At 45.4% G+C, this 20,710-nt stretch overlaps 2 protein-coding genes across 4 annotated transcripts in view; one reads left to right on the forward strand and one right to left on the reverse strand.

Annotated features, from left to right (window-relative positions):
• NMNAT1 (nicotinamide nucleotide adenylyltransferase 1) overlaps positions 1-5,798 on the reverse strand; it is a 21,979-nt gene extending 16,181 nt beyond the window's left edge. The window contains exon 1 of one of the 2 annotated variants that reach the window (XM_048518918.1): positions 5,631-5,798. The gene's annotated coding sequence lies outside the window, so the exon portion shown is untranslated. The remainder of the gene's footprint in view (positions 1-5,630) is intronic. The other variant, XM_048518917.1, reaches the window with a different exon arrangement.
• LZIC (leucine zipper and CTNNBIP1 domain containing) lies at positions 5,790-14,738 on the forward strand. 2 transcript variants are annotated; one of them, XM_048518920.1, is made up of 7 exons: positions 5,790-5,941; positions 6,666-6,791; positions 8,392-8,527; positions 9,139-9,237; positions 10,638-10,733; positions 11,080-11,161; positions 14,374-14,738. In XM_048518920.1, exons 2-7 carry the CDS (start codon positions 6,691-6,693, stop codon positions 14,430-14,432), a joined length of 573 nt encoding a protein of 190 aa, XP_048374877.1. In that variant the 5' UTR covers positions 5,790-5,941; positions 6,666-6,690; the 3' UTR covers positions 14,433-14,738. The 2 variants fall into 2 exon arrangements, with proteins under 2 accessions (XP_048374877.1, XP_048374878.1); XM_048518921.1 differs by lacking the exon at positions 5,790-5,941 and adding an exon at positions 5,998-6,131.
• The last annotated feature ends 5,972 nt before the right edge of the window (positions 14,739-20,710 follow it).

A 20,710-nucleotide genomic window follows, 5' to 3' on the forward strand; every position in this document is an offset into this window, starting at 1 on the left:
GGAAATCAAACCTGGTTATCCAGATTAGAGTCCACCTTCTCTTAACCACCACATCTCGCTGGTTCTCACCACTACACCATGCCGATGTACTTATGGCCCTAGTCTAGATGGCTGTAAAAAGAACTGGATGAATTCATTCAGGAAATTCATACAAATTCATTAAAAAGCTCCCATAGTCAGAGGTAGTCTTTTCTGAGAATACCAGGTTTTTTGGGGGGTGGTAACCGCAGGAGGAAGCCTGGCAGCAGTGGCATAGTGGCTAAGAGCAGGTGCACTCTGATCTGGAGGAACCGGGTTTGATTCCCTGCTCTGCCGCTTGAGCTGTGGAGGTTTATCTGGGGAATTCAGATTAGCCTGTGCACTCCCACACACACCAGCTGGGTGACCTTGGGCTAGTCACAGCTTCTCGGAGCTCTCTCAGCCCCACCTACCTCACAGGGTGTTTGTTGTGAGGGGGGAAGGGCAAGGAGATTGTCAGCCCCTTTGAGTCTCCTACAGGAGAGAAAGGGGGGATATAAATCCAACTCTTCTTCTTTTGTGTCTCGGCTTGTGGGCTTTCAGTTGCATTTGGATGGCCACTGTACAGAACAGGATGCCGGACCTTTGGTCTGATCCAGCAGAGCTCATCTGTTGTTCTTTCAGCACCAAACCCATTTAACCACCATTACCCCTGTCTTTCATCTAGGCCAAAACGACCCCTGAGCTCTATTACATGTCAGTGGTTCTGTCAGTGAGCAGCATGTTATCAACTGGTAAGTGGAACCATTTTTTCTTTGCATTCAAATCAGGCACCTCAGGACTTCAGAGGGAGGCAGCACCTGTCGTGGAAACCTGTTCAGGCGAATTGTGCTCTTAACAGTCAGGACTGCTGGAAAAACCCCAGGAGATGGAATGTGCCTGCATAGGCAAGTTGAGTGAGGTCAGGTACCACCCAAAACCCTAGATCTAGAAAATATGGAGCTGAAGGATGGGAAAGAGAGCTGGTCCCACTGGCCTCCTTGGAGGCCTGGGCCATTATGGTGAAAACAAAGAATGTTCTGTTGGTACCTTGAAGACAAACAGATGTGCTGATTTCTGAGTCACCAACGATCATGTTGGTCTGCAGTAGATCAGCTAGATTTTATTCCAGTAGCACCACAGAGACCAACAAGATTTTCAGGGCATAAGCTCTGGAGAAAGAAGCGTTAACTCTCAAGCTGATGTCCCCAAAATCTTGTTGGTCTCTAAGGTTATTATTATTATTTATTGTTATTTATTGTGTTTATAAACCGCCCTCCCCCGAAGGGCTCAGGTACTACAGGAATTGAAGCAAGGTGACAGCGGATGCTCTCCTTTTTTTTCTGGCATAAGAGAGAGTAAAATTTCTGTCCACGGAAATAGCCAAGAAAATTATGGGCAGGGGCGGAATGTCCTCCCCCAGAGCCAGCAATTGCACTAGAGGCCTGTTATGCAAACATTCAAGTCACTTATTTGCTTTACTTAACTTATCCTTTCATGAAGGGAGTTCAAATATCTAGGCAATGGTAGCAAAAGAGAGAATGGAGAAGAAGTACATGCAGATGTCCCTAAGGCTGTTTTTGCATACCGCCATGAGGACTAGAAACTTTGCACAGCGTGAAAATCAACCATCTTAGGATACCAAATACTCAGCAAGGGCTGCTCCTAATGCCATCTAATGCCACTTTTGTGTTTCTTTCAGCCTTCTTCTCTGTTCTGGGGCTATTCTGGTTTGCCAACATGGCTTCTCCTGGCCTTGTACTGAACAAGCAGGCAAAGAGTGGGATCTGTTACGGGCCAGTCTCTGAATGCAGCTGCCTGTGGCACGTCTGACCCTTCTAAACCTCTGCCCCTGTTTCCCCAGCAACCCCTCTGCCTGCCATGGATCATCACTGGCTAAGCTGCCTTCCCCCGCCTCCATCCCTGGAGAAATTGACTGATCTCGGTGGCAGCCTCAGTGGGAAGACCTTCAGAACTGGGGATATTCATAGCAAATGTCTTTAACTATTCATATGTGTGAGCATCAGGTAGCCTTTGAGTTGAAAACATTGGGCTTTAGCCTCGTTAAAAGGCACGCTGTGGGGGTTTGCAGCCTTCTAACCATTTTCAAGAGTTTTTGTAGAACATCTTACCACGACCTATTAAAAAGGAAAATATGCTTTTCTCTTTTTCTCTCTCTTTTGCACAAAATAGTGAATGCACAAAGCCCTCTTTGGGATGCGGCTTGAAGTCTAAGGCCTAACAGCGGCAGGAGAGTTGCTATGGGAACAGGTACAGAGCCAGAGATAAAGGCACTGAGGCTAGAATATCTGAAGCTCTGGTGTCAAAGGAAGGGGCCGTGTGCTTTTATCAAGCTCAAGGCCCAACTGCTTCTTTCTGGGCTCCAAAGGAAATTTTAGGAAAGAGCTTTCTTTATGTTCATTTGGCATTAAGTTTATTTAAAAAACCCCTGTAATATAGCCACACGTTCCAGGGGGATTCAGCAATGCATTCTAGCTATTCTTCCTCACACCCCCAAATTCAGTGGACAACCTGTTCAGCTGCCTTTATGGAATCAGACCACAGATCCATCTGACTTAGTACTGGGACCTCTGTCTGGCAGGGTGTCAGGCAGAGAAGGATCTCAACAGCAGCCTCATGATATGTTCAACCTGAAAAGGCCGGGGACTGAGGCTGGGAGCTTCGGCACACAAATGAAATCAACAGGCATGGACTGGAATAACTGTGTACGATTGCACTGTAGAACACACAAAACAAAGCAACAGCAACTACTGAAAACTATAGGCAGTGTGCTGTACTGGTTAGAGTGCTGGGCAAGGATCTGGGAGACCTAGGTCTGAACCCCCGCACCGCCACCCCCTTGGGTCACTCACGCACTCCCAGCCTAACCTACCTCACAGAGTTGTTGTGAGGATAAAATGGAAGACAGGTGAATGATGTAAGTTATTTTGGGACCCCATGAATGAAGTAAACAAATAATAATTCCACCACGCTTTGGTCTGTGGAAATGTGAAGATTGCTCCTTCATCACACCAGCATTGACCAAAGAAACATGGCAGCAACCTCTGGACCCCAGTTTTCTGGAACTCAGAAGGGTGGTATTATGAGTGCAGTATTATCATTTGAAATCATCCAGTTGTGTTGGCCAATATAGACACCATAGATATGTAATCCTAATATATTCATGATACCTAGCAAGAGCTCTTTCTGATATATATTAGACCTAACGGATATTGTTATATTTGTGGTTTGAAACTATTACTGTTTTATGTACTGTTTTATTGATTGGAATAAAGGGAAGGGCAGTGAATAAATCAAATCAAATAATAATCTGATGTGCTGGTAAAGGGTTGTGGATCCGTAGGATATAGCAGCCAAGATTTTTGATTTAGGATATGGGAAGCGCCTCCCCCAGCCCCAAAGTTCAACAGTTGGCCTTGGGCCAATATCTTACATTCTAGACTATTTCACAGGATTGTTGTGAGAACGAGGTCAGCATTGTCAAGCAAAACCTTCCAGTATGTAAAAGTGAAACTGAAATGATTACTAACAGGGAGATGAATTTAAATAAGGTTGCAGGTCTGGTTTAAAACATTCATCCAGCTTCTTTCCATAAAACAAACTGGAATCAATTCATTTCCTGAATTTCAGGATTGGGTTCGTAGCCAAAAGGCATATCGACACTTGGGTCTGTGCAGAATTCATTCACAGCTCCACACAACACGCAGATGGCCAGCCTGCAGCTGCACGGGTCTGACGACTGCAAATTAAGCATAACTAGCCACAGGCCCAGGTTGTCTCAGAGCAGAGATTCCCTCACAGTCCTTTGACCATAAGATGGCCACCTTTTTTGTGAACAGCAGTTGTGTCATTTCTAGACACTTCACTAGTGAAGATATTTTTTTTCCAGCATAGTTTCAGAGGAGAGCTGTACTGGTCTGCAGTAGAACAGTTAGATTCAAGTCCAGAAGCACCTTAGAAACGAACACAATTATCAGGGTATAAGCTTTTGAGAGTCAACACTTGATGAAGGGAGTGTTGACTCTTAAAAGCTTGTACCCCAAAAATTGTGTTGCTCTCTAAGACACTAGTGAACTTGAATCTAGCTTTTCCCAGTATGGAAGCAATGAAGGAACAGCTGCTTCAGTAACATTTCTGCCTTAGGCAACTGTTAAAAGGTACAGACTCTCCTGCCCCAAGCACTTCTACTGAATCAACTCTGGTGGACAGCCACCTACACACAGACTGGGATTCCCAGCTTTTTTCTACTAGTCTTGCATCCATGTGTCCACAAGTAGCCCAACAGAGAGACCCTTGGAAAGCTGTACGTTCCTTACAACGTTATCTCAGTACCAGGAAAATGTCTGCTGTCAAATTTTTACATGCTAACCCATCTTCCCACCTTACAGAGCAAACCATTTTAATCGTTCCTGTATACAGCAGGCCACTCAAAACTCCATGAGATAAATGACTGGGTAAGCCATGTTAGATTGCTACCCCAAAATTCAGCAGAAATCCAGTGGCAGAGTAAAATAAGCACAGCCTTGGATTGAGGAAGTTAGTTGCTTCTGGATTTCATGTCTCATAGTTCACCCTCGGCTTGGATCTGATCCTACTCTGCCCATCTATCTGCAGTCAGGAGCAGCTCTCGCCCACTCTTAACAGATTGAATTATCTTTGATTGATGATTGTTTCTAACCAACTTCTCTTTGTACTGTCTTCCCACTCCCACCTTTCTGCAGCTTGCAACTTTCAGTACAGGTATATTTCTTATGGGTGGCACCTGGTGAAGCAGTTGTGACAGATGAAAGCTCCTGCTGTAATACATTTTGTTAGTGTTTAAGCTGCCCTTGGACTTCTGTTTAACAAAGATGGTCACAAATGCTCAGGACCTTGAACATAGGCCAGTGTAGCTGCTCTGTAGCTCAGTGGCTACCTTCTGGAGAAATGCCCTGCAACGAGAAAATAGCACCAACCCAGGGGACATTATAGTCGCTCTGCTTTCCTCTTTACACTTTTGTTCCCTCTTTCACTTATTGAAAGAGAAAGCGAGAGCTAGGCTAGCCAGATACGAAAGCCTGCCTTTACATTATAGCAGATCTACAAACTGAAGGCCAGAAATGTCAGATACTTCCATTATTGATGCCACACTAGGTTGAGTGGCTCTGGGAAATTCCTGAAGAGGGAGTTCCATTTCTCCTAGACAGGCTGTGAAGCTGCCATCTTATCCTGGAGAACTGGTCTCTGCAATCCGAAGATCCGATGAAATTCTGGGAGAACTCAGAGACCCACCTGTTCGTTGGCAACATAGTCTGTACCACGTGGGAACATCTGCGTCCGTGTGGTCGATTCTAGCCTCTGGACAGCGTCCCAAAACACGTGCAACCGGACACTGCTACTCCAGTTGCCCACCCCTGCTCTAGCGCTCTCCGAAAAAGCACCACACCCAGCCTCGCAAATGCGTGTGAACGGGATCGTCTCTGGTGAAAAAGGATTAGAGGGACTCCACCTACTGAAACTCCAGAGACTGCCCTTCTCCTATTACAACAGCCCCTCCGCACCCTACAAGCAGTGCCCCGCCAGGAATTATGAGCCGCCGAGATCCTTTTCCCCCACCCCAAGGCCACTCTTACCAGGCTATAGTTAACCACGTCGGGTTAAGGAAGACACGGTCTGAGTCACGGAACTAAAGCCCCACGGGTTGGGGAGCCGGGGGGATACTGTTGCCGCAGCGCCGCGACCGTGTCTTTCTATTGGACGCGATTTCAGGAAGCTAGCTCGTGTGCGGCGCTCGGAGAGGCTCCCCCAGTACCCCGAAACCGGAAGTGCGGAGGGTTGGGCCCACGCGATGCAGTAGCTCGTTGGTCAAGGAGAGGATGTGATTGTGGGAACGGTGGCTGCTTGTTTTGGGGGCGGGGAGGTTGAAGAAGGAGGAGTATCTTGGGTAAGAGGAGGGTCCTTATGGGCCTGGGCGTTGAGAAAGGGGGGGGGGGGGATTGGCAGTGTGGATAAGAAGGGGTTAACGGGCTGTGTGTCGGAATGGGAAGGTTTTGAAAAGCATGGGGTCGGCTCAGCATTTGCGGCTGAAGATGGTTTATCTGAACAGTCTCCAGTTGCCTGGGAAAGAAATAATAGTAGTCCTTATTCTCTGCTCATTGTGTTTTTATCTCACGCTTTGTCCACGAGTGCTGTAGGCTGTTTTCTATTTTCTGGTGTCTTCTCCTGGAAAACCCCCTTGTTTTTATTTCTCTCTCTCAAAGTCTGTGGGGAGGGAAGAGGAGAGGGATGACAGGGTCAGTGAAGATGATAGGCACTAGATTCAGGGCAAAGGAAATGTAGTGATTGTGGACCTTGCGGCCAGATGTTACAGTAGCTTAGAAGGGGGATTCAATGAATTTTTGGTGGAGAGATTTATTAATGGTTATTGGTTATGAGGACTAAGTGAAACCATTTTCAGAGTTTTTTGTTTATCAGTGCTAGTTAATAAAGCTGAAATATTCTCCAGTATAATATTCCTGTTCTGTAGCTCATGGAATAAGATGAGCTTTATGTTCCAAATAAAAAAAGATTAAATATTAACCTTCATACTAGTGCAAAGTCCTTCTATAATACTTTGGCTACAGCGTGTTCTCCACACCCACAAACCAAACCTGTTTCTTTTCTTTCAGACGTCTGCTGCGATTGTGATGGGAAATGGCTTCAAGGGGAACAATTGAGACCAGCAAGCTGAGACAGAACTTGGAAGAGCAGCTGGATAGGCTAATGCAGCAGCTGCAAGATTTGGAGGAATGCAGGTGATGAGGAACTTGCTCTGTTGTGAAATCTTTCTGTGTACAGCAAGTGCAACAGGACAACTTTGTAATCTTCACTGTGTGTCCTTTACTATTTTATGGTTTCTTGAAACCCTGCTGAGATGACCTTTTACATGGAGTTTATGAGGTAGCCTGAGGGAGCAGCAGTGGGGTGGTGGCTAAGAGCAGTGGCAAAGAGCAGGTGCACTCTGATCTGGAGGAACTGGGTTTGATTCCCAGCTCTGCCGCTTGAGTTGTGGAGGCTTATCTGAGGAATTCAGATTAGCCTGTACACTCCCACACACGCCAGCTGGGTGACCTTGGGCTAGTCACAGCTTTTCGGAGCTCTCTCAGCCCCACCCACCTCACAGGGTGTTTGTTGTGAGGGGGGAAGGGCAAAGAGATTGTAAACCCCTTTGAGCCTCCTACAGGAGAGAAAGGGGGGATATAAATCCAAACTCTTCTTCTTCTAATGTGGTATAGGCCTGCGGTCTGTCTGATTTTTAATTTGTTACTTTATTTAGTTTTTGTGCCCCTTTTTTCTGCTAGATTGGCTGCCAATACAATTTACAATTCACATCTGTTACTTTATATGCACAGCTCCATTTTGATAGACGTTTTACACAATGAGAGAAGCATCACCAAAATATTGTCTCACCTGTTGGTTATTATTGTCCACTGTGATTGGCAGTGCTTCTCCAGGGTCCCAAGCAGAGAAACATCTTTCCCAGCATCTACCTGAGTCACAGTTTGAACCTGTATACAAAGCAGGTATCTCTAAGCTACAGCCCTTCATCAAATATAGCTGTGATATGCTGTGGTGCTTTTTGTTAACGTTGGAATTACTTTTTGGGTTATGTGATTTTTAGTGACAATATTTTACAAGCGGTCTGTTATAACAGATTTTCATTGACAGAATTCCCCCCCCCCCCTTTGACTTGAGAAGCACCAGTCCAAATAGTTCTGGACTTCTAATATGCTTTTTCATAAGGTCATAGAGCAGTGGTTCTCAACCTGGGGGTTGGGACCCCTTTGGGGGTTGAATGACCCTTTCACAGGGGTCGCCTAAGACTCTCTGCATCAGTGTTCTCTATCTGTAAAATGGATAAATGTTAGGGTTGGGGGTGACCACAACATGAGGAACTGTATTAAAGGGCCATGGCACTAGGAAGGTTGAGAACCACTGTCATAATGGGTTATGTTCCTTGTGCTCTCTCCAATTTCAACTTTTTTAAAAGGAAGAAAGTATGAGGCAGATGTGAACCTACATGGGATTGGACACAGTTTAGTGATCTAGCTTAAGGCTTTCCTATAGAAGGTCCCAGTTTCAGTCCTCGGCATCTCCACTGTAAAAGATTTTGGGTAGCTGGGCTGGGCAGGACCTCTGGAGAGCCACTTCCAGTTAGAGCATACAGTATGGAGCTAAATAGCTCTATTCTCTGTTTTGGTATCAGAGAGCTCTGTTTGTTCTTATCCTCAAGAAAAGGGATTGTAGAAGGATGGACAATGAGACATGGATTGTGTAGGAACTTCTAGGAATAATGGGAGAAACTATATCCAATGTCACAGTCTTGGCTGACTTACGCTGTGGGCTCTCATTCAGAGATGAATTGGATGCAGATGAGTACGAGGAGACCAAGAAGGAAACCCTGGAGCAACTGAGTGAATTCAATGACTCTCTCAAGAAGATCATGTCCGGAAATATGACTTTGGTGGATGAACTTAGTGGGATGCAGTTGGTGCGTACCTGGATGTTTGTAGTATATTTGAAAACATGGCATATTTCAATGTGTGTAAAGAACTCACTTTGTCTAGTTTTATTCCAGCAGGGTGCTTCCACACCTGCTGAATTATGTGCTTTCAATCCACTTTCAGTGGCCTTTAGTAATCGTTTGCCAGTGGATCTTGTTCACACAGTAAATCTAGTTGCAAAATGCATTGGAAGTGTATTATTCAGCATGTGTGAAAGTGAAACTGTCATCATCGTGGGCATTATCGTTGATAGGTCTGTGATTATTTGCTTCAGTAGAAGCAGTTGACTGGAGTCTTCGAGCATGCTTGTCTTGCTCCATGTCTTGCTCCATGCGTGCTGGGGGGATTATTGGTGGTCTCAGGAAAGTGAAACAAACATGTCCTTTGCTATTTTGATCATTCAGGAACTAGAGCTTCCAGATTGGTTGCTCTTGAAGTTAATGAGCTGCAGCAGTTTCCTTTCTTGCTGGCAACAGAAACTACTCAGAAGTCTAGTGCCCTTAGCTAGTGGTGTCTACTAAGGGGCTTGAGATGCTGTCTTAAGGAGGAATGACGTTTATTCCAAACTGTGCCTGTTGGTTTTGGTGTTCTCTTCCAGGCCATTCAAGCAGCCATCAGTCAAGCCTTTAAAACCCCAGAAGTCATTCGAATGTTTGCCAAGAAGCAGCCTGGGCAGTTGCGGACAAAATTGGCCGAGGTAAAGACGTACTTCCGTTTAAAAAAAAATAAAATGTATGAATTTGAGATTACAAATCAACCCCTTTCCTCTGCCTTATGATTGGCAGAATAAACTTTCCAAATGTTCAGTTTGCAACAGGGGCACGGCTTGCTGAATTCAGCTGTCCTTGGTATAACCTTTTGGCATCACGGTGGTATACTAGACTGGAATTCCTCTTTGCCATAAAGCTCACTGTGTTGCCTGTTGCCCATCATGCTCTTTTAGCCTTATCAGATTTAATTTCTGGTTGCTGAGCAGAGTTGGTTTTGCCTGGACAGATCTGGTTTGCAATTAATTCTAAAATATAAGTTTATTTTGAGCAGTGGTTTAAGGATTGACAAAACTAATTCTGTCTGCCCACAAGCTCTTTAGGTATTTGTTCCGATGGCAACAGATTCTTTAGCTGAGCATTTTGAGTCTTTCAGCTGCTTGTTCCCTCTTGTGGCTTGGCTGACAAACAAGAATAGTCAACTGAGATGGGAGGGGGTCCCAAGAATTTTGTCTACCCTTGGATTTTGAGAGGGAGTGCCTGAAATGGTGTGTGAAAGGGATTTTTAGGCTGGGGGCCAAGCAGAAAACCCAGTGGGCGTGAGCAGCCAATTGAAATACCAGTGGCCTGACTGTATAAGAATCAGTTTCAGCCATGTTGGACTTGAGTCCAATGAGTCAGCATGGGATAGTGGTTAAGAGCAGCAGACTCTAATCTGGAGAACTGGATTCAATTCCCTACTCCTACACATGAAGCTTGCTGGTGACTTTGGGCTAGCTACAACACTCTCAGCCCCACTTGCCTCACAAGGTGCCTGTTGTAGAGGGAAGGCAATTGTAAACTGCTTTGAGACTCTTTAAAGGTATAAAAACCAACCCTTCTTAAAACGCAACAAGATTTCCAGGATATACACTTTTGATAGCTGCCTTTGTCAGTTACATATCTCACAAAGGGTGCCTTGACTCTCACATCTTATACCCTGGAGGTCTTGTTGGTATTTAAGGTACTACTGGACCCAAGTGTTGCTCATAAAGGAATAAGGTACTGGAGAATTCATTAAGCCCTTTAATTGTTCTTCAGAAATCCATTCAAAAATTCACACTGACGCATCAAAGAATTTCTGTTGGGCATCCCGTTTTCTCAGGCAAATGAAAAGCCCTTTAAAAAGTAGAAGTCCCAAAATGCTATCTCCCCTTGGAAGTTGATTGGAAGGAGGTGAGCCGTAAAGCAGAGAGAGATAATGGGCACACTTCTTTCTGCATTGGTACTTCAGGATTACAGAACTTGTGCTTTGTTATTTGGTTTCTCCTGGCGTGAATTTGAATTATTCCAGTGAACTATGCAGGACCTTATTAATCAACTGTGGAAATCTCTGTGTTTTCCCATACAGATGGACAGAGACCTGATAGTGGGCAAGCTGGGGCGGGACCTATACACCCAGCAGAAACTAGAAATCCTGACTGCTCTCCGGAAGCTTGGAGAGAAGGTACTGATGCTGGATAGCCCATTCCTTCTTCCTGTGGAACGAACGCACATTCATGCTCCCTTTTCATTTTTATTGCAATGTTTAAAAGGTAATTCTCTAGTCCTCTTGGTTGTGCAAAAAAGTCTGCGCTTGCCTAAGCCCTTCTCTTTTTATTGTTGCTTGTTTTTTTTTAAACTACCTCCTAACTCCAGCAAAGTCAGTTGTCTCAGAAATGTGAAAGCCCTTTAAAAAATTATTTGCAACTCATCACGTTTCTACTCATTTGTGGATCTGGTTTGCAGGACAGATACTGTAGAAATGGTTTGCATGGTTGGCTCTTTGTTTACCCTTTTCCTCCTTGTTTCAGTTGACCCCTGATGATGAGGCTTTCCTCTCAACTAATGCGGGAGCTGCTCTCAGCCAGTTTGAAAGAGTCTCCAGTGACCTTGGTAAGTCCTTCCCCCCACCTTGATCCAGGTGTTTGGCCACCGTGTCATCTGGTGGAAACAAACTACATCTCATAGTCCTGAGCTTTCCTATTTGCTGGTCAATCTTCTTGAATTCAGTGTGGGGTTTGGAGACCTGTGAGATGCAGATTGTGCCTATATTTCACCTGTTTCCTCTGTGTAACAGGCACAAAGCTGAGCTCTTCTAGTGTCATGCAGAAATATATATCATGTGGATTGACTTTATCAAATGGTTTTCTGGAATCCTTAGCAGTCCCTGGTTAAAAATTGATAGCTGTCGTTTAGCATTGACGAGTTTGCAAAAGTTACTGACCTACAACATTTTTCTCCTAGCCAGTCTGTCCATGCAAACCTATCAGCCATTTGTATCCTGGTTATGGCTGGAAAGTCAGACAGAACTTTTTCCTGTTTGCTGACCTTTCCCTGCATGGCCAACTGAACTTTTGACTCTCTCCAGGCCACTGGGTTAAAGGGTCATTTGCAAGCTCTCTAAGACCCCTGCTGAGTTTGCCATTTTTAAAGACTACCAAATCTAATGTAGGATAAGGTTTTATGAATTCTGGTTGGCTTCATCCAATTAATTTTCCTGCAACAGATTAATGCAGCTCTTTGGAATGAATTAAAACATACAGCAGCTTTATGTTGCAAACACCTGCTTGCAAACCCAGACATTGCCAGCAGTGCCTAAGCAGAATTTGGGGATGGGCAATGGCTTGGTGGAAGAGCCTTTGCATGCAGGTCTCAGGTTCAATCCCCAGAACCTCCAGGCAGCTTCACGTGTGTAGTACAGACTTGTAGTATGAATCTCCAGCACAGATGCACTATTTCGTCTCATGCATACAGTGTCATGAGTCATGAAAGAAAATACAAACTTTATTTCTAAAACAACATACATGGACTGCATCACGGCAATAGGCTTGCAATGGTAATTGGTAGATCCTCCACTGGACTACCTGTAAAGTGTTCCCACGCCCCTTTCTCCTCTTATGCAGACAGGCACTCACCCCATTGAACTTCCTGCATAATTTTGCACAGACACTCCTCTGGAACTTCGGCCTTCTTTCTTTCTTTCTTTCTTTCTTTCTTTCTTTCTTTCTTTCTTTCTTTCTTTCTTTCTTTCTTTCTTTCTTTCTTTCTTTCTTTCTTTCTTTCTCTCTCTCTCCCTCCCTCCCTCCCTCCCTCCCTCCCTCCCTCCCTCCCTCCCTCCCTTCCTTCCTTCCTTCCTTCCTTCCTTCCTTCCTTCCTTCCTTCCTTCCTTCCTTCCTTCCTTCCTTCCTTCTTCCCTTCCTTCCACTTCCTTCCCCTTCCCTTCCTTCCCTTCCTTCCCTTCCTTCCCTTCCTTCCCTTCCTCCTTCCCTTCCTTCCTTCCTTCCTTCCTTCCTTCACTTCCCTTGACTTTTATGCACTTCCACCCGGGAGGGCTCTGAGGCGGTCAATACAACAACTAATATAATCTAAAATAACAAGAAGAGCACATTCAATAAATACATACAATATAATAAAATTAGGGCTCTAAATCTCACATTAAAACCTTTTAAAACAGCACACAAAACATCTGGCAATCTAAAGGTCCCTCTGAGGAGGGAACGGAAAGGCCCAAGATGTAAAAGGCTGCAGATGATAAAAAGGGAAGGAGGGGGCGCCATCAGCGGCCGGCTTCTCCAAAGGCCTGCTGGAACAGCTCGGTCTTACAGGCCCTGCGGAACTCTCTAAGGTCCCACAGGGCCTGGACGGAGGAAGAGCATTCCACCAGGCAGGGGCCAGGGCTGTAAAGGCCCTGGCCCAGTGGTGGGATCCAAAAATTTTAGTAACAGGTTCCCATGGGGGTGGGATTCAAACTGTGGCATAGCGCCAATGGGGCTGGGAGGGGCACGACAGGGGCGTGGCTGGGCATTCCGGGGGCGGGCCATTCCTCAAGGGGCGGGGGCTGTGGCAGAGGAAGACGCCAGGCCACTCGCGTTAAGCTCAGCAGACGAGGGAAATGAATGCACGCAGGCGCAGGCTGCCACGCATGCCGGTGCACCTCCTGCTAGACTGCTTCAAGTTCTGTGTGCTACTGCTGAGAGGAGGGGCAAAAATCACATGGCAAACTCATCAATTAGTAACCCCCTCTCGGCACACACAAATAATTAGTAACCTACTCTCGGGAACCTGTGAGAACCTGCTGGATCCCACCTCTGCCCTGGCCCTAGTGGAGGCCAGCCGCATCATTGAAGGGCCGGGGACCACCAGAGAAGATTAGCCTCCGCTGAACGCAGAGGCCGAGACGCTGGGACATCTTGAGGGTCAGGCTTGTCGGTCCCGAAGGTACGAGGGTCCCAGGCCGCATAAGGCCTTAAAGGTTAGCACCAACACCTTAAAGACGATTCAGAACTCAACTGGCAGCCAATGCAGATAATGCAACACTTGCAAGATATGATCTCTAACGGCACCACCAGTGAGCAGCCGGGCCGCAGCATTTTGGACCAGTTTCAGCTTCCGAATCAGACGCAAGGGCATGCCCGCGTAGAGCAAGTTACAATAGTCTAACCTGGAGGTGACCGTTGCATGGATCACAGTGGCTAGGTCCGCTTGGGAGAGGTAGGGGGCCAGCTGCTGGGCCTGACGCAGATGGAAAAACGCAACCTGGGTTATATGGGCCACCTGGGCCTCCATTGAAAGAGACGAATCCAGGTGGACCCCCAGGCTGCGGGTGGAGGAGGCCGGTGCCAATTTGGCCCCCTTCCACACCGGCGGTTGGAAATCCCCAGGCCCCCCTTTGCGGCCCAGCCAAAGGATCTCCGTCTTCGATGGATTCAGCTTCAACCTGCTCTGCAGTAACCAACCAGCGATTGCCTCCAAACATTGCTGTAGAGCTGCAGGTTCCCCACTCCATCAACAGAATGAGCTGAGTGGCATCAGCATATTGATGACAAATCAGTCCAAAGCTCCATACCAACTGAGCAAGGGGTCGCATATAGATATTAAATAACAGCGGGGATAACAGTTAGGTGTATACTTGTTGTCATACCCAGATTTGCTTCTGCATAATGTGTGAAGCTGCTGTTGGCAGTCCTCTTTTGCAGTCTCAAAACAAAGAGAGAGGTTGAGTTCAGATCTCTTATGGAGAAGCAAAGTAACTTAGAAGCAGATGATGATGATGATGGGATAAATGCAAGGTTAAATGTTTTCCTTTGTTTCTCATTTAACTGCAGGGTCAGGAGATAAAGTCTTCGCTCTGGCTAGTCTGGAGGTAGAAAAATCAAAGCAGTGAAGGATGCTTGGGAGAGCTGCTTCAGTTTCCTGTGATCCATTATGTTAGATTTTTTTTTACACTACGTTGTATTTGTGAATTTCTTATAAACTTTTTGTAACACTCTTTCTCTCGACAAGATGCAAAAAGTTTTTCAAGTGCTCTTTGCAAGCTCGGCAGCCTAGCTTTGGAGGATGACACCTTCAAAGTGCTACATTTTAAACAAAGGAAAAACCTCACAATAATTGCTTTTTCAATGGAAGCAACTTGTTTTTGTCCCTGTCTTTGGAAATATGCATTTCTCTAGTAAAACATTTTTTTTGTGTATGTGTGTGTATACACGTGATGGCGGAACGTGCCCTCCTTGGCTAACGTTTTTTCAGGTTTGCAGCTTGCCAGAAATTGTTTGTTTTACTGCAATCCCTTCTGTTTATTTTAGGCAAAGGGGGAGGAGGGAGTGTAACTCTGTATCTAATGTAGCCGTGTTTTCCTGAATCAGCATCTGTCTGAAAGCCGAGACTATAGGCCAGCCGACAGTTCTGCTGTGGCTATGAATGGGAGCCATTGTCTAGGAGAGGCTTGATTGGCAAACAAAAGCAGCGCAGTTTGGAATCTTCTGCATCAATTTAACTTTCTGTGTCGGAACGACAGGGAAGTGTTCCCAACCAGCTGCGAGAGGCCCTGTCCACGGCTGCCTTTGGGAACTTGCAGTGATATGGACTACAAGAGTTGCTATTCTTCCCTCCCCATGTTTCTGGGGCAGCGTGTAATAGTTTCCTCCCTGGTCAAAAGAAACAAACAGAAGGCCCCTTGTGGCAGGCTGAGTCCCTTCTTTTTCTGAATGGAGGTCATACTTGCACGCCACTAACCTTGCCTGTCAACTTCCAGGTGACCGAACAATATGCCGGCTTTGGTGTCCAGAGCTCTGCACCCCCTCTATAGCCTTGCTGCTTGGGGGGGGGGGGGGACTATTTACATTCCCCAGAGGAGATGTGGCTAGAATCCAGTTTCAGCATCTGACTTCAATACTTTTATGGGTTGCAGTGCTCTTTTCCTAAATAGCTGAAAGTTGCTGAGAGCCTCTGGCCATGTGCAGAATGCTTTTTATTTATCTGCATTTAGAACACCTGTGTGTTTAAGATTCCAAAAGCAAACCAGATAATGTGGTGCCCAGGCAGCGTTGGACCATGGTTGCGAGGAGTTGGATCCCAAAATCTCTGCTCAGCCTCAAAGTTCACAGGGTGAATTTGGGCTGTGCTCTTTATCTTAGTTTACCCTCCATCACAAAGCTGCTGTGAGGGTAAATGGATTTGCTGGCTGGAGCTGCTTGGAGGAAAAGCCAGGTAAAAATGAGAATTCTAGAAGTGTGGAAAAACTCCTGGCTTTTAAAGAGTTGTGTAGAAGAGGGGTTGGGAGTGGGTGCCCTTGGAAAGCCCACTCCCCCCCCCCACAACTTGCTGTTTTCTTCTGCACAATTATGAAAGACAAAGAACACATTCAGAGGCCTTCTACTGAGTAAGTCCATTAGTCCATCCAACCTAATTCTGCTGCCTCTGCTGGTAGCTGCTCTCGGGGGTCTCAAGCAGAGGAAGGGGCTTTCCCAAGGTCTGCAGCCAGAAAGGAAGCTGTCTGTCTGCAAACCCTCCCACCTCTTCAACAAAGAAACCAAACAATGGGAAACAGCCATGGTCCCACCAGGGCTCTAGGCCAGGGTGTGAGGCACTTGTGGGTTCTAACTCACCTGTTGAAGCTCTAGATGGCTTCATTCAGCAGCCATTAAGAGAGAGATCTTCCAATAGGCGACTGGAGGATCGGAAACCAAATTCTGCTCCTGCCAGTGAATGCCCTCTTGAAAAAGCAGGCATGCTCTCTGGAGCCCCACTTGTCTTGTGAACGCATGAGGTTTAACTGTTGCTCACCAAGAGGGATTGGAAGACTACTTTAATTAATCTGAATGTAAAACTTCTCTGCCCTGCCCTGTTCATAATGAACCCTAATTATGGCTTTGACTTCAAGACTTTCACTGGCTATATTGACATCTCGGTGTTTGACCAGAGATACATCCCAGCTCTCTTGCCATGTGGCCCAGTGGAAGATCCTCCACTTTGCAGAAGGTCTCATGTTTGATCCACATCATCTCTAACTAAAAAGATCAGGCAGCTGGTGATGTGGAAGCCCTCTACCTGAAACTCGAGGGCAGCTGCCAGCCTGAGTGGACAATACAGACCTTGGTCGACTGATTTAGTATAACGCAGTTTTGTGTGTGCCATGACCGTATTCATGGTCTTCCTGATGATCTTTGCTGTATAGTCATTTGAGAAACTGTTTTGCTTTCTGTCTGGTTTGAGAAGTAAACACAAAGCCTATATTCTCTTTTCCTGGCTCGCAGACCTGTGTAGCCTGCCAAAAATGCTGGCTGCGTCACACTGCAATGTTGCTATAGTGCAGTGATGGCCAACCTTTTTGAGACCGAGTGCCCAAATTGCAACCCAAAACCCACTTATCGCAAAGTGCCAATACGGCGATTTAACCTGAATATTGAGGTTTTCGTTTAGAACAACAGTTGGCTCCAAGGCATGTGTTACTCGGGAGTATGCTTGGTGGTGGCGGCTTTGTTTTGAAGCAATCGTGCAACTCTTCCAACGGGTGAATCAGGACCCTAGAAGGGTTTACTCAGAAGTAAGCCCGATTGCCAGCAACCGAGCTTACTCCCAGCTAAAGGATCACGCTTTAGTTCTTCGCATGAAAATCAGTGGGGTTTAACAGCACTTAACAGGATTACCTACCCTGCTTCCCCAAAACTAGGTCTTAGGTTTAATGCTAATAATTGAGCCCAGTGGGCTGGGCCAGCCTAGATGTGGGGGGGGGGGCTACTCTGTTTGCGCGTGCCCACAGAGAGGGCTCTGAGTGCTACCTCTGGTACCCGTGCCATAGGTTCCCCACCACTGCTATAGTGTGACTCTCTCCCCCTTGTTCAGCTTTTTGGAGGTGTAATAACAAGGAAAGGGACAGTGGGCTCAGCAAAGGCACCACAGAACAGATGCCCAAGAGCAGAGGATGGTGAAAATCTTCCAGCGGCTGGAACCAGCCTTGACAGCAGCATTCCTAATAGGATTAGGAGGGATTTGAGCTGAGCAAGCGGAACGTGCCCTGCTGCTGTTCTTTTCTGTTCTTGGTATAATTTCTACTTCGTTCCTCATATTTACATCCTCGTCCAGGCTGTAATACTTGGATGGGGTGATCCCATCATGGAGCCGGGTGGGGGATTAACCTTAAGTGAGAGAGACTGAAAAGGCCATCACCTACAGAATGTCATAGCCCTGGGAGTAAACACAGATTTCCCAAGACCAAACCTTCAGAGGCAAAGCTTTTCCTGGTCTATGGACCAAGAATGGTGACTGAGTTTGTGTGTCTGAATGCTTCTGCACCCAGAAAAACTACATCAGGGCAAAGGCTAGGCTGGCATTATTCCTGACTGCTTGGCTTTCTGTATGGAGGGAGGATTTGGTGAAGGAAAAGCTCTCCAATAACTTCAGTGGACAGTGACTTAGCAGTTATGAATAGCATCCTTTTCATGGTTTTAAGAATAATCTAACAGTTAAGTAACAGCTGGGACAATTTTTTGGTGACTGTGGATCTCTTGTTCCTGAAACACTGCATCTGACTCATTAGGGGTGATTAGAGGGTTCTTTTGCTGCCTGCAGAAGGGAAGCCCCGCTGCTGTCTTGCCACAAAGCCCTGCCTTGAGCCAAACACGGCTCAAAACCAGGTGCCACTTTTGATCTCTTTTTCTGCAGCAAGATTTGCATTTACTCCTCAGCCTTTGTGGAGGGTGTGTCTTCCTTTATTAATGCGCCGCTGAGAAATGCATTTGAATCTTGTCAACTTTACACGTCAACTCCTCCCTCCCCCCTTTTCAATCTTAACCACTCCATTAAACCACTACTTCCTCCCAAAAACATGTTTTTGTGGGAGGAAAATGATTTTTGTGCTCAAGCATACAACTCTAAAACTGCACAAAGCAGCTGAGAATGAGGCTCAGGGTTTCTAATCCTTTTAAAATTTTGCCTGCAAATAGGTAAGATACTGATACAGGGAAAAAATGAACCAATGATTTATGAATTAGAGGACTAAGGGAATAGAAAAATGGATATAATAAAGAAAAGTCTGAATCCTACTTCGTAATAACAATTAAGAATTAAGTGACATAATTTTGTAATTGTAACTAGGGAGCTAGTGTTAATTTTTTAAAGATTTGGTGCAGAGGAAACCAGGTCCCCTCTCTTTCCTTCTTATACCATAGTTTTTGTGAATATTCTTTTGTCTTTTAAAAAGTTCTAATAAAATTAGGTTGCATAACGAAGATTATAGTGGCAGGGCTAGGTGCGGGCGGGGGGTTAAGGAGAGGAGATTGGTGCAGAGGAACTGTCCAGTCTGAAAGAGTGCCCTGGAAATAGCAATGGCTCCTGATGACTGAGCTTAACTGCTGTACCAAGGAAACAAGATCAGGAAGCAGAGGAAGCTAGAGATCTCTTGGACACATACTGCACATAAAAATGTAGCGTTAAAAATATGCAGCTTTTACAAAAAGCACAACAGACGAGTCCTAGCTCAAAGTGGCTTATGGTCTACATTAAAAAAAACCCCAAACCATCCAATACAACATAATTTCCAATAGTTTCTAAGATTGTGACATTTCCTAATGGGATGAGATGCATGGTATAAGCTATGGATTTGCACTTGGGGAAGGGATGGTGACCGATGTAGGCTGCCAAGTTATGTTTGTTTTAGGGGGGGGGGGGTTATAGGGTTTAGGACCTGGGGTGCCTCCTGCTCAAAGCTCTAGAAAATCAGATCATCTCTTTGGCTGAGAACTGGGTCAGGAGCAACAGCAGCTTGTAAATCCCTTCCCCACCCCTTCTCTTTGGTGCTTGGCCTCTCCCCTCTGCCTCCCCTCCTTACACACTTTTTTTTGCATTTGCTCTACTCTTCACTTACTGGTGTTTCTTCGCGCTCTCCCTCTCACAAAACACTGATGTTCAGGTTAGGCAAATCCCATTTCTGAAGCTAACCTATGTTTAGTTGATGTTTGCATCCTTTGGTCCCTATTTCTCATTAGGTGAGGTGTATTCTGCCAGTTTCTGCTACCTCATAATGAAGAAAGCTGGGTGTTTTGCAGAAATGTAGCCTACATGTATTATAAACAGGAAATCGAATATGTTCATCTGTGGCAAGCAAAATAACAACTTATTTTCTTTGTTCATTTTTTAAAAAAATTGTTAATATATTGGATGATAAAATAATGCCAAAATAGTAAAATATTAATATTAATAAAAGCTAAATGAGGTTTCAATTTCACAGGGAAATATTTTTAGCTAGGGTACCTAAATTTTACATGGGCCACTAGATGTTATGGAGATGGTTTCCATCTTTCAGAATTGAGAACTGAGATACATAGCTTTTAGCAGAGTTGTAACAGATGATCCATTTAAACATGCATTTTATACCTTAGTGCATAAATCACCTAACTGATAATATATAGTTCTGAGTTATCAGCTTGTGAAGTTGGAATTTCCTGAGTATGAAATGGGGAATTTGTTCATAGGGTCCTTAACCAGTTACCTGATCAAGTGGCCAAGTGATGGGAAGACAGAATGTAGAGGGTTTTCTAAAAATTATATTAAGCCTATAATTCCTTCAAAAGCATTCTCAGTCAGTTACAAAGGATAAACAGATGCCTTAATTGCAGGTCTCTCACCTCACAGGAGAATAAAACATCTTTGGATATTTCTCTCTCCCTTGCATGCTGCTCTAATTAACATGAATCTGACGGAAGGATCCCAGAGTGAGGTTTCCGCATCCCTATCCACCTCGCCTGAGCTGACGTGCTGCTCAGGTTCTTTTTGTAAATAATTAATAATCAGCACTGCTTGTCGCGCACTGTGTATGTGTTAGTGGTTGTCTCAGATCCCAGCATATTTCCACCCTTCCAGTTCCTGTCTGCGGTTTGCTTTTGCTCTTTTCATGGGCTTTCATGTGAAGGTTTTCATTAACTAACTCTGGTTGTAGAAATGTGACAGATGACTTTGATGTCATGTAAATACCAAAACAGAGAATAAGAGGCACAGATCTATTAATCGACTATGATTTATAGGACACTAATACAACAGGGGGGCAGTGGCAATATTTAACAATGCTGTGGGTAGCCTGATAAGAGGTTGTAGAAAAGTGCACCCATATGAAACCAGGGGGTTTTCATTGGCCCACCTAAATAATCTGTGCCCCATTTCACTTTAATT

This window comes from Sphaerodactylus townsendi, linkage group LG16 (genome assembly GCF_021028975.2).
Source record: "Sphaerodactylus townsendi isolate TG3544 linkage group LG16, MPM_Stown_v2.3, whole genome shotgun sequence".
Lineage (NCBI taxonomy): Eukaryota > Metazoa > Chordata > Lepidosauria > Squamata > Sphaerodactylidae > Sphaerodactylus > Sphaerodactylus townsendi.